Source organism: Diadema setosum, chromosome 13, assembly GCF_964275005.1.
Source record: "Diadema setosum chromosome 13, eeDiaSeto1, whole genome shotgun sequence".
Lineage (NCBI taxonomy): Eukaryota > Metazoa > Echinodermata > Echinoidea > Diadematoida > Diadematidae > Diadema > Diadema setosum.
The window spans coordinates 31,690,568-31,705,027 of NC_092697.1; the positions used below are offsets into that span (position 1 = coordinate 31,690,568).

The following is a 14,460-nucleotide window of genomic DNA, read 5'->3' on the forward strand; positions in this document are numbered from 1 at the left end:
TCTGATTTGACTCAAATATGAGGTGATGCTTAGTGTTAAGAGTTATAGAAGATTTATAGAAAAACAATTTCCTTTCAGGGGGGGGGGGGGTGGGTGTTCTCTGTGACAACTACTGTGAAAGCTGTTACAATGTATTTTCATGAAGGTTTAGTTTTCACAAATTTCACAAATCACTGTTGGGCCGCAAATGTACAGTGTAGCAACACTCAAAAATATTGCAAATGGATAGGCATTAGTGCACTTAGGATAGCCTCTATGTCACATTGCGAAAACAACCTTTCACGAAAAATTCTGTGAGCTCCTCATTCACGAAAATATCTGTACATGAAAATAAGAGCTTGTTTCATTCCATTCTTGTGAACATCCATTGATAACAATGGGTGTTGAGGATCTACATTGTTGCTGAGACCATGGGGGGGGGGGGGACATGTATATTATGTTCCGCTCGTGAGCAGTTTAACTCCATTCTATTCATGTTTAGATTACAATGTCTCCAGACAGTAGGCGTATGAAGTTCATGTTTACTTAATTCTGGTTCACCAAGTCCTGTGCTGTGCAGAGATTTGTATGCTGTATTCACAGTCATTCAACCAAAAAAATGTTAGTCAGCTACACATGAAAATGTTTTCATCCTATGGCATATGCAGCAGGAAAAAAAAAACAACACCAACCACAATCAAAATGCAAACACTGTACAATGTAGATGCTTCTGTGATTAGGACATGAATAATTCCTTCAATGCGCTTCAATGCCTGTTATACCCATAAATAAGTACAGCTCTCTCTCTCTCTCTCTCTCAACAGGATTTGAAATGTGAGGGCATTTAAAATTTTAGAGAGGCCATGAGTATACTTTGCTTTTTAATGCTGGTACATTTAAATGTATCCCTAGATTTTGATTAGTATTCCTTGTATTAGAATCAGATATCACACATCGCGATAGTTGATGCCTTACTTTGGTAGGGAGCATACAGTGTGGATATGATGAACTCAAAGTTGCTGGTTGTTGTGAGTGATGGCAGGGCTGGAACAGTGCACACATGCCATTCATAAATGCATCTGACTTGGGTGTTGCGATTGACCGGTTAGCCGAGCTCCCGTTGCCCATGGCAGCCACGATAACAGCCTGCGCTTGTGCCTGGCAGCAGCGTACTAGGTGATCTATTCAAACAAACGAACTGGGATTGGTCTGCAGATTTTCCACCTGGGGAAAAAAACACAGTACCTGAAGTTATCATGCACTCGCTAGTGTGCCCCATTTCTATAAATCCTACCTGAGCTTTTTCATCGTTCAAAATTTCAAAAGTGAAAATCATTACAAAATGTGTTGTGCCATGTCTCTTTCCTGCTGTTATGTTTGTGCTTCTCTCTTTCTCCCTCCCTCCCATCCCCTCCTCTCCCTCTCGTCTCCTTCCCCCCCCCCTTCCTCCTCCTCTATGTCTCTCCCTCTTTCTGCTCAGTATATAATCCATCACTAGACATCTCTGTAAGACAACCATTAAAGGCACTTTATGTTTTGTGTGATGTGCAGAGAAAATGTTTGATGTGGCATGTCTAAAACTACTTACATTGTAAAGTTAAAAAAAAAAAGTGGGGGGAATTTTAGCAGCTATTTTGATGTGTGCTTGGGTGGCATACTATTTCATGGTAGCATAGGAGCATGTTTCTTGCTTTTTACTTTATAAAGGTTGGATGTCCCGGAAAATGATCATCTTTACATAAAGTGAACCATACAGCAGTGAAGATTGTGAGCATCATGAGCTAGAGTAGAAGATGAATTGTAGGCTATGTGGAGGTTGAAACATTTGTACATGTGGAAATTACAGGCATAACTATATAGAATGAGATTATAGATTACACCTGCACAGAATATGGTTTTATTTGCATGGCTGTGACAAAGGCTTGTGTGATCTCTTGATTATTAAATGTTAAAAGGATCAGAAACCCTACATGTAGTCTCAGAGGTCTGTTCCATGAAAGACTGTACTGCTGTGATGTTAATGTTCTTAGGTGAGTATTGTAAAACATGATATATTCACGGCATGAATTTTTCGCGAATTGGAGCCGACGGCCTTTTTTGCGGCATGAAATTTTCGCAAACTGCCACCGGCATTCAATGCACATAGTGTAGGCAAGAACTTTTGCATGCATTTTAATTTCGCGAATCTTGGCGCTCGCGAAATTAAAATGCACGTGAATATTCCTCGTTTTACAGTATGCGGAAGAACTGAGCAACATCCCTTTTCTGTAGAGAATACACAACAGACATACAGGAACTTGTCTGTCTACATGACAGCCACCACACACAGTGCTCCATTAATTATGCATAATAATTATAACATTTGTCTATGCAGGATCCCACCTTCAAACCACATGTTATTTGATACTGCAGGAGGAACTAAAGTCATTAACGTTACAACTGTCCATCAACTCTCAGGATCTTTGCTGGTTGCCATGGCAATTAATATTATTCTAATATATTTGATTATATCCTTTAAGTGCATTCTTCAGACAAAAGGGGCAAGGTAAAACTTTACGGCTGAAATATAAATTGCTGCCTGCAAGCTCTAAAAATTTCAGGTGGGATATTGATTTAGTAATGCGTCAGTTAGAGAGGTCTATAAATATAGTGGAAAAAATGAGCATGCATATTAGAAACCTATTATCTGGTGACATGAAATAGGCATGGACATACTTTAACACATCATTACCTCAGAGGTCTCAGTCTTTACAACATAAATGCTGAAGGGGGCCTCAAGCGAGACAGAGTAGGTACTTAGATTCTGAAAATCGTTTTACCAGGACCCTGTTTTCATGAAAGCTGAGGTCAAATGTAAGTCAGAAAATTAAACATAAGTCTCTGAATACTCAAATCTGATTGGCTGATACTTGACAGGACACAGACACAGACACACACAAATGCTTATTATTGTGAGGAGGGTTGTAGCATGTATTTTAGAATAAGATTTTGATAGATATTGCTTTGAAAATCAAGTCTAGTTCTGAATTGGTATGATTTGTTTCATAAATGCACAGAAGTGAGAGTGATAATGCATGATCCTACTTTAATCGTATTATGTATCTACATGATACCTCTGTTTGCCATATATGTGGCATGTCACCTCGAAAAATTTTTCCTGCATTCTCTTTTAATTTCATTAAGAAAGCTCATCCAAGAAATCTTGACACTGTAATCGGGATGTACTGCGCCTCCAACGCAGAAAATCGTTCAGAATACCCTTTTTGACACAGTCGCACGAAAAGCGTGTGTTTGTTAACAAAGCTACGGTAGAGCTTTAAGATGAGAGCAGAGTTGAGAAATGACTGCAGACTGGATGCAGCATGATTTGATGCCCCAGAAAGTGGGGCATCGCGCCATGGCTGAAGGGTGTTCCAACACAGTGCAATCCAGTCCGCTCAATTCCCACCCACAGTCTCCTGGCGAAGCGCAGCGAGTTCATCTCATTAGCCGCAACCGTGATGAAATTGCCCGTGAACGGACACCCCCGCTGCATCTTGTGGCAGCGGAGCACACAATGGTCTCAATTTTCTGAAGGGGGGAAAATCCCCTCACACTTGGCAGGATTTTAATCATTTTCATGTCTGGACTTTTATAGGTGTGATTAGACTATTTAAAGACAGAATACTGACATTAAGGAGAGAAAGAAATGATGTATTTCTAAATGTGGAATGAAGATGATTTTTGAGAATTGGTAGCGATCATGTCAAGTGATAAGCATGATACAAATGACTTAAATGCCATTAATTGTAAATGCCCATTACTGCATACTACATGATTGTTCACCCACTTCCTTTTGTTTTAATTGTATACAGTGAACATTCTATTTTTTATTTTTTATTTTTTTTTATTTTTTGCTGTGGTAGGTTTGTATGACGCCCACACATGCACCAACAATGAGAGACAGAGAGAGAGAAATAGAGATGAGCACACATATGCAATGTCATCAAGTTCCATAGGAAATGAGAATAAAAAATATACTTCTCTTGGCCAAGCTTGCCATGATTTTGATAGAAAGACCCTTAAAATGCAGAAATGAGGATTTTCTCACACTGTCTGCCTGATATCGTAGTGATGCATCATGGGATAATGAGTATATCTCGTAGCCATTGCATTGGAAATCGCAGTCTGCAGCAGAAAGTGTTTTATTTTTTGCTTGTTTGTTTGTTTGCTTGTTTTACCTTCAAGTATTAAAAAAAGAGGATCACATACACTGTACCTTGTGGAAATTAAACATGATCATGATAGAATCCAAATGGAATACTGTTTCCCCATTGCTGCCTCCCTCTCCCTCAAAGGAAATTTATTTTCCCCCAGACAAGTCAATATTTTTAAATATTTGTGAAACCATGACATGTCACTATTCTAAGATGATTTCATTTTGTGTCATATTGAGTGCCCATCATTGTTTGATGTAGCAATCACAGACTACCAGTATTTGTACAGGACATTAAAAAAATCATATGCCACTCAATGCCCCTCCTCTTACCATGCCTACAGGACGTTGGAAAATGAAATTTCATTCTCTGGTGTATTTTAATGTCTATGTCCCAGGTATTAAAGCATGTGTGTGTTTTTTTTCCCCCTCTGTCTCTTTCTCCGTCATTCTCCATTCTATCTCCTGCAGTGAACCGCACTCCAGATTCTATGCAGCACAGATAGTCCTTGCCTTCGAGTACCTCCACCATTTGGACCTTATATACAGAGATTTGAAACCAGAGAACATCCTAATCCAAGATAACGGTTACATTGCAGTGAGTTACACCACGCATTCCTTGTTGTCTTCCTCATTCCGTGATGACTATAAGGTGGTATCTTGGGAGGGTCATTCCGAGAAAAGTCGTCATCAATTGACGTCCCACAAAATTTCATCCGCCCTGGATTTTTCTTGCTTCTCCCCCCCCCCCTTTTTTTTTTTCCTCCCCGCAGCTGGGGTGCAATTTGTATACGGAGTGAGATCCCAATTTTTAGTGTATTCCCAGCAATTTGATAGCAGGCATGAATGTCAGCAGTGAATTGCTGTCTGTATAGGCCGACATATTGTCTGTCACCCTAGAATAAACAGAGCATGTGGCCCAGTGTTATATGTTCGGGTGCAAGTAAGGGTGTTTGAGAGTCATGATGAATTAGGCATGCCATTCCAGACAAGTGTGGAATAGAGTACACAAGACAATCGCCCATATGCCCCCCACTGAAAACAGTCAGGGCCTCTCTGGTCTACTGTGTTGATGTGATAATGCAGAAGCAGCTAAAATGCCCAGCAATGTTCAGTGTCTAATGGGAAATCAATGTTGCAACGATTTCAAGCAGAGGCTCTAATTATTCAGTTGAGGTAAGCAATTGATATCATGTTGCCATGGGAGGAGTACAGTTAAAACATGATAATCAAAAGATCTGCACCTGAAAAACATTTTGAGCTACAGTCATGCTAGAGTTCACAGACTACATAGGATTTTGTAGTGATTCTGCAGAACAAAGGTTTTTGGTTGTTGTTGTTTTTTGTATGTGATATTCAATTTTTTAAGCTTTTGTATGTGATTCTTAAAACCATACTTATATCACCAATTAACCATCAAGTCTAATCAGCTATTAGCATGTTTGTTGAGTTCAAGTTATTATCAAAACCTAAATAAGACAATTTGGTGAAATATAAAAGCTGTACTTTCTTCTTTTTTTTTTTTTACTTAATTAGCTAGTATCATGACCATAAAGATTGTAAGAAAGACTGTGGTATAACTCCACTGATTCATGAATGCACAGTTCCAGCAAAGTTCCTACAGTTTTATATCATTTCATCTTGTCAAGCATAGATGTCACAAAATGAAAATGAATGCAAACAGCAACACATCAACATAGTGATGGAAGGAAAGATTGATGCATTTTACAATATTAAAGTTTCTTTGTCTTGGATTACTGACATGTTGAAATATTGGCATGTACGTGCTCATTGAGTCGACTTTAATTGGCCAGATGTTGTCCCCCTTCAAAGAGTACTACATACCCCCTTGACCCAAGTCCCAGCACCTCCCTCATTGGGCCATTTCTGATCATGCTCCAGGTAACGGACTTCGGATTTGCCAAGAGAGTGAAGGGCAGAACATGGACCCTGTGTGGGACACCTGAGTACCTAGCCCCTGAAATCATCCTCAGCAAGGTAAGATTTTTTTTTTTTTTCTGTGTGTTTGTGCATGTATGTGTTTGTGTGTGTTGCGTTTTGGGAAATTCCCCAGTTGCCATGGGAGAAATTGTGATTAACCCAACTCGATCATTGTCTGTACATCTTTCACACCATGAAGAAGTAGTCTCATATGCTAAACCTTCTGTGGGTATTGCACCAACAACCCAAATAAGACAATTTGATGAAAACGAAGGCTGTATTTCTGTGACTTAATTGGCTAGTATAACGACTGTACAGATTGAAAGACTTTCAATAAAAGGTGTGACTCCACTGATTCATGAATGTACCGTTCCAGCAAAGTTCATACAGTTTCGTACCATTTCATCTTGTCAAGCATTTCACAAAATTAAAATGAATGCAAACAGCAACACATCAACATAGTGATAGAAGGAAAGGATAAAATAATAATATTTTTAAGGTACATTTCTTTTTAGATGTTATTCTATTGTGAGTATTGCAAAGAATATGTCGCATATGATCTGATTCATAAACGAGTCTTGTATCCACCAAAAAGCAGAACTGACCATTTGATGTATAGTAGCCCTACTACATATCGACCACCCTTATTGAAACCGACCGCGTATAATTCGCGCACTGAACACTTAGTACGCACTTCTCTGCGCGCAAAGCACATAAAAATGGATTGGCTTTGAATGTAGATTAGGATGGTGTGGGAAAACGCGATAATTCACTGTTCATTAATGGTTTTAATCAAGGACAAAATTTCGAATGAATATTTTCACCGAATCGTAATGACAGCACAATGTAATGTCTATGGAAGTTTCTAAAAGGCTTCTAAAAAGCTTCGTACAACACGGTGTTCAATACAACTCGGTTTGCGTGCATTGTCAATGCAAAATCAGCGGTCGATCCTAAAAACGCGATTTACCGCGGGGAGCTGAAACGAGGCCACGCAAGTTCGTCGGCGATATTTTTGCACTGAAACTTCGAATCGAAAAGGGAACAACGGCATTTGATAGAGCTGGATTTTCTCAATCACGTAGGTCCAGTTTTTTTAGGTGAATTTCAGTGTTAAATATTCTTATCAAGCAAATAAACATTAGGCGGTCGATTAGTAGTAGGTCCAACCATACTGCTCTTTCTATGTATCTTTTGATCGAAGTAGAAAAAAAGATTTAAATAGCCGTGTGTTGTATAGAAAAAAAAAATCAATCATTCAAAAGTGGACACATCATGACATAATGTAATATCAATCAGATAAAATGACAGGATAGAAGGGCATCCATTAAAAAACAAAAACAAGACTTCAAAACTTAAGTTTTTACAGACTCACACAAGAACAGCCTTCAGCTGAAGTTAGCGACCATGCCAAAAAGATATAAACTCAAACTAAATTCAACAATGAGGTCTTGCATAATCAGGACAGTTTACTTAACTAATTGCCTTGTAAACCATAACCTTGGTTTTGTGAAACACTAATGGCCAGGTTTCAGGACATGTTACAAGAGTAGCAGTCATGGAAGTATGCAAAATGTGATAACACAGCTTGCAACCTTTGCCACTAATGGTCTGTTTTGTTCCTTTTTATTTTTTCTTTCTTTTATTCCTGTTCTTGTTGTGTTGTTCCTAGTGTACAATATTGAATTTCTGAAATGTTTTCTTCTTCTATTCTGTTTTGTCTGCTTGCATTTACACCGTTTCCAGGGCTACAACAAGGCAGTTGACTGGTGGGCCCTGGGCGTACTCATCTACGAGATGGCGGCAGGCTACCCGCCCTTCTTCGCTGACCAGCCCATCCAGATCTACGAGAAGATCGTCTCAGGAAAGGTATGCACTCTATGCCGCATCCATCGCATGAGTTGACCAAAAGCTTTCCAGTCATTGGTCGCTGAACACATCTAACAAGGCTTGTACACATGTAATTGGTTCTGTTAAGGCTTGGTATAAAGATGAAAAATCCCAGCAGTACAGTAATTGGCCCAGAAGAGTATCTATCTAGTAATTCTTCATTGTGGTATCAGAACATAGAAACTGGGGAATAGAAATTAACCGTATTGTTCACACGCAAAAAACAAAAACAAAAACAAAAACATGAAACAAACAACAAAAGCCTGTACAAATAGCAAGGAATATAATGTATGGTTCTGTACAACAGGTCTTGGGTTACTGTAAAAGTGGATATTTTTGTGTGACTAATTTTTCATGCTTGGCCGGAGAAGAAGAGTTTCGCGTGTATTTATTTCGCAGAATCAAGACAGTAAGTACTGAAACATGTGGCAAGCAAAATTATTCGCGTGCTTTTATTTTCGCGCTAGTTTCTGGTTGCGCGAAATGTGCACAAATTTCAACACTGCAAAAATTTTCACTTTTACAACTAAATCATCAAAATTACAGATTCAATTAAGGGAGGATGTGTTGATCTGGTCCTGTTTGTCCTAGAGATACAATGAACGGTTGGATCAACAGTTCAGCAAATACAGAATGCACAATTGATCCCAGAATGATTTGGTGAAGTCATCATTAGAATTATCATTTAGAAGGTTGATTGTTGTCAGGGTAGCAAAGAGGAAATTTGTCCCAGTCGTGAATGCAGTGTGTGTGTGGGTGTGTGTCAGTGGGGGAAATGGTTGGTGGCTTTACAGTGAAGATAAAATTTTTAGCAGCACAAACACAGTTGGCATAGATTCAACAAACATGCTGATTTTTTGGTGCAGGAATCTGGCAGTTTTTCTGGCCAGATTGCAGTTAGATGGGGCATGGTCCCAGACTGATACCATTTAACCGCTTCAGCAGCGTGCAGCTCAGTGTATTGGCCAGAGTATACACCTCCTTGATGGTGTTTTCTATGTCCCTGAAATGTTTTCTTGTGATTCGGTGTTCATCACTTGCAAAAATCCCGAGTACCTTTCATGGTGCTTGCAGCAGAATGCCAGAACATTTTTAGAACCCTTCTCTCCCCCCCCCCCCTAACTATCATGATCATGAAATTTCACTATGATCACTGAGCAAAGAAAGCTAACATGCAGGTGTGCAAAGTAGGTACTGACAAAACCTGCTCTGCTGCCAAAATGATGGCAATTAATCAACGTAGGTATTCATCTTTAAACTCTTACTATCGCACAAGCATAGCATTGCCCTTCATATTTTTCTCTCTATGACTAGCTATCAAGAGTACAGTGTTTGAGTTCAACAGTCTGCCGTGGTTCTGTTTACTTAAGGCTTTTCTACGAAATCCTGTACTGTTTGTTTACAGTGGCTGCATTATCCATCATTAACAAGAAGTTAATGACAGCTCCTTTAAAACAAAACTGAATTAAAAATTGTCTTTCATTAAATAATCATAAAAAAGTATCCAGTTTCACAACATCCTGTAGAGCTCTTTCGCCATGTTTGTACTCTGGGAGCTTCGAGGAGTGTTTAGTTATCTGTGCACTAATGTGTTTGTGTTGCTGTGGTGAGCACATTGAACTGTAGATGAGTCATGCACAGTACTGAATACTGCCTGGCACATTGTCCTTGTGACCCTGGAGATGTTCTGGAGTTACCCCAGTGATATTCTTTACTTTAGTCGATTAAAAAGTTTGCCACAGGGTTTATGACCATGTGGAATACCAACATATTTTGAATTGAGGCTCATTAGTTTCATATCAACTCCTTCAATGTGTGTGGTTGAAGCCCTTGATACTTCAGTGGTCCAGCCACTTTGTGATAGCATACGTACAAAGACATACAGTGTTCGCAGGTCGTACTACATTATTTTGTTCTATTAAATGCCTGGAGCTGCAAGGCTGTGAAGTCCTGGCATGTTTTTGTGGTCAGTCGAGAAATTGTCGAAGATTCAACTAGATCAAACTGTATGCAATTTGTAATAACTGTGACAGTGCATTTTGCTCATAAAGATTTGGGATAAAGGAAATGGATAGAGGTCATACTGTGGAATGTATGAGTTTGTTATCAAGGATAATATGTTAACGGAGCCAAATAAGAATACAGATCAACTGAGATATCTATATATAGGTTTATCTTTCTCATTTAACCCATAATTTGTCATTGCAAATTGTGATTTGAATGGAAATTTGGAAATGACATGTATACAATCAAAATGCTGCTTCTCTTGCTAATGAGGACCTGTCATGCATGGAACTGTAATGTTAATTATTTTTCTCGTATTTTTTTTTCTCTGCCAAACGTACCTGCCACTTCATACTAGGAAATATGAAGTTGTATTTGACCAGAATGTCACGACGTATTCAGCACAAATTAGGCGATTTGAAGGCATAATTAGCCTGTTTCGTTTGGACATGCCCCCAATGCTCTGCAGATGAGGACTATTACCTTTGAAGTTTTGTCCTTTATGCTAATCATCAATCAGCGGTGCCCCCTTTCTAGACGGCATGTCTGGCTTAGACATCCTGATGGGATGCAGGGACAGTATTGGGAGTATTACTGGAGTGTGCTCATTCAGATTGAGATAGAGAGAGAGGGAGAGATTAGTATGTTTGATGCAGACTATGCATATTTGATTTGCTGAGAATATTATGTAACGAGGGGTGTGTGCATGTGTCCCTGTGTGTGTTTCAGTGTGTGTTTACATGTGTGTGTGTGTGTGTGTTTTAGTGTGTAGCCAAGTGTGTCAAACACTCTACTTATTGTATCCCTCTGAGCATTTGCTGCCTGGATAACACTAGTATAAGCTGTCATGCATTATATACATTTATTGCAAATGGCACTGTACCTTGATATGCTCAAAAAGGCACTTGTGAAGAAATCTTGTCGGCCGTGGAATCAAAGGTTGTTAAGTTCACCCACGGTAAAGATTACCTAGAATAGTACTTAGGCTGATTACGTTCTTTGTTAAGAATTCATAGCACTATGTAGTGCAATTTTCATTAAAGAAACGTGGAGGATGCTACATTAAATTCTAAATCTAAATGATAAAAATGAAGTACCTCTCTAATTTATGCAGATAAAACAAAAAACTAACTTTAGTGCTTCAAAATAGTTCTGTAATGTGAGTTAGGGATAGAAACAACCAATGTAAAAATGTTAATCAGTATAATCAATGTTAAGTGTTATTAAGTGAACAATACATATTGTAGTTATAATGAAATTAATTTGAGAATAAACCACCTGCAGCTATGGTTTCTTAAGAAAATTAGTGATATCTCATATTATTTAGGCTTTATTGTAAATTTTTTATGTAGTAGGATGTTTTATGATACAATTTGCCTATAAATATGCATCAAATGTGGTAACTCAAACATTTTTAGATTGCTGCCCTCAGTAGTAAACAGTGCCTTTAAAGGGGCTGTACAGTACTGGTTGAGGTGGGGATTCGTGTTTTGAACATTCCTAAGTGAGATAATGAAAAGCCTCTTATGAAATATGAAAGAGCATGTAATTTTAAGAAGGATTCAACATTTATTTGATGAAAATTGGTTTTCAAATGGCTGAGATATCCAAAAAAGTGCTAATAATAAAAGGCGACATTAGGATCTCTTTGTTTCACCTTGTTTTTGGATATCTCAGCCATTTCAAAACCGAATTTCATCAAATAAACTTTTGATACCCCTTTGAACTGCATGCTCTTTGACATCTCATAGAGTGGTTTCTGAATATCTCGCAAAACGTTAAAAGCTAAATCCTCACCTCGACCAGAACTGTACACACCCTTTAATAGCCAAGGAATGGCCGATTTCAGCAGAAGTTTGAAATAGAACACAATCTCAATTTGGGGGCATGTAGAGTGATGTGCCCATCCATGATTTAATTTCATTAAACTCACTTTGTCATAGTGTCATAGAGAAGCTATGACAAGTTTGCAGCCAACCTTGACTCAATAGAAATATTGAAAGTTTTAATTTGTGATTATCAATAAAAATTGGAAAAAAGGAAAAAAAAACTATTAACCTTCAGTTGCATAGTACCTGTTATGCTTTTCCCCACATAGAATCCATATCATTACTTGAAGCATATGAAGTTATGATAGGACTTCAACATTTGATTATGAATGCATTTGAATTTGTAAGAGCAAACTTTCATTGTTTCTATGATATATGCATGCAGTAATTTTCCTGAAATCTTGGCCACGGATTTTGCAGTCATTACCATGTCCTTTCTGTAGTGAATTTCTTAAACACAAAGATGTCAACGATGAAAAATTATTGTTGAAGGATGTGCAGAGGTTGCCCAACGTAGACTTGACTTCAGTCCATGGTATTGGAACCAAAGATTGATATGCCGTTACCATTTTCAAAACTTTTTCTGTCTTTAACCTATTCCTGGGTCTCGTGATACAAAAGGTGTGATGACTGCAATTCTTGCTAGAATGGTAACTTTCTTGTAGCAACAGCAAATCAGGAAGCAGAATTCTTGTTGTTACCATGTCGCTTGACATTACTGCAAGAGTTGCTGTCATAACAACCCTTTTTTTTTTATATATAAATGAGATGAAGCCCAGGTCACATGCAATTGCAATAGCACTTGTGCTCTCTCAACAAATTAGTGAGCACTGCGTCGTGAAGTATGATTGACTGACTGCCGCAAAGGTGAATCCTCCAACCCCGCAGCAACACTCCAAAATGCCACACCCCTAAGACACATGTGCACAGCCGGGCAAATGTTGCATGCTAGCGAGCGGTCATGTGTCAAACAGATGAGCAAATAATGGGCACACTTACAGTGAGGCTACAACATGAGCATATGATGATACTGATGGGGAGCTAGGGACTGGTTCGGTGCTTTATCAAGTCTCTATGGACCAAAGGAGAGTCGTTGTCAAAGGGCAAGGAAAGCGTTCTTGAAGGGCAATTGCTCACCTCGTTAACTCCCATCACTATAATTAGATCTCAGCATGCAATAGATGATCTCTGAAAGACAGATGCTGTAAAAAAAAAAAAGAAGAACAAAATCAGATGAAAACAGAAACAAACAAAGCAAGAAGTGAGGTTCTGTTAGAAGTCCTTAATGTTGTATGATCACCATAGAGTGTAGATTCATGTCAATCTGTGTGTATGCAGTATATGTGTGTAGGTAAATATGCATGTGTGTGTGTGAGATCCTGTAGTGGTGTTGGAGAGTGTGCATGAATGTTGTTTTGTGGATACAGCTGTGTGATATTCTTGCGTGTAAGTAGGTCGTTTGTCATGAATAATGTAAATAAAAGAAGCGCTCTTTGCCAAGGTCAGCCTGACTTTTAATCATTGGCTATTTCAGTCGTGCAGAAGGTATCTTCTGTATATGCGATTTCATTCCGTGCAACACAGATCTGTGTACAATAAAGAAAAATGGTCTATCTGTGCATTTTCGATAGTTCCACACAGATTTTCTTTAAAGGATCCTTATTTTGCTAGCAACAACTTTTCAGATTGTCCCCTCTTAAAACTTCAAAGAGTGTGATGATTTTTGTTTCCGACAGATTCAAAGAACTGCACAAAACCTTCTTTGCGCTATTTGCATATTCAAAGACACTCGGGGTGATGATTTCCACATTTTTCTGTTTCATAGAATTGTTTATTCCCTCCGCCAAGGGAGGAGGTTATGTTTTCGTTACCGTTGGTTTGTTCGTTAGTTAGTTTGTCCGTGTGCAAAATAACTTAAAAAGTAGTTAACGGATTGGGATAAAACTTGCAGGAAAGGTTGAGAATGACACAAGTACCAAATGATTAACTTTTGGTAGTGATCCGAGAATATTTGGGGAATTTATGAAGGATTTTTGATATTTTGGCAGGTAGGGTCAATGAATTTGAGAGTTCAGGCTGCGCGTATTTGAGGTTTGCATGCGTGCACTAAAGTGCATGCTCTAGTTTCTGCTAGGGCGAGGCGCGCCGTGCAGCTGAGGGTTTATGACGTATCAAAGGCTTCTATATTGGTAAATCGGGCGACTTTCAGCACACTATAAACACTTTCAGCATGCTATAAGTATGTACGTATGGGTGGAAATCACTGATATCTCTATGGAAGAACAAGATCAGTGGTGGAAATAAGTTGCGTGCTTGGCAGAGGTCTGCGCTCTCAGAGTGCTTCTCTAGTATTAAACTTTGACTGGTTTAATGACAACCGACATCATTTTAGTGGGATGATAATAATAATTTGATAATGTCTTATTTATCCACAGTAGCCTCTTCAGTGTTGCCACTGCTCTACCAGAGGGCCCTGCCATTATTATTACCCTATGTTGCCAGGTACCCATTTATACACCTGGGTCAAGAGGGAAATTGTGGGTAAATACATCTTGTCCACGGATCTAAGCACTGGGCGGGAATCAAACTCAGGTCCTCCGATTGAGAGGTTGGGAGTTGTAT

General features: G+C 38.8%; 1 protein-coding gene across 2 annotated transcripts in view; it reads left to right on the forward strand.

Moving 5' to 3' along the window:
- LOC140237242 (cAMP-dependent protein kinase catalytic subunit beta-like) overlaps nucleotides 1–14,460 on the forward strand; it is a 151,905-nt gene that overhangs the window by 128,319 nt on the left and 9,126 nt on the right. For both annotated transcript variants that reach the window (XM_072317186.1, XM_072317187.1), the window contains 3 exons: nucleotides 4,646–4,772; nucleotides 6,077–6,172; nucleotides 7,862–7,984. In XM_072317186.1, the coding sequence (XP_072173287.1) occupies nucleotides 4,646–4,772; nucleotides 6,077–6,172; nucleotides 7,862–7,984 (346 nt within the window). The remainder of the gene's footprint in view (nucleotides 1–4,645; nucleotides 4,773–6,076; nucleotides 6,173–7,861; nucleotides 7,985–14,460) is intronic.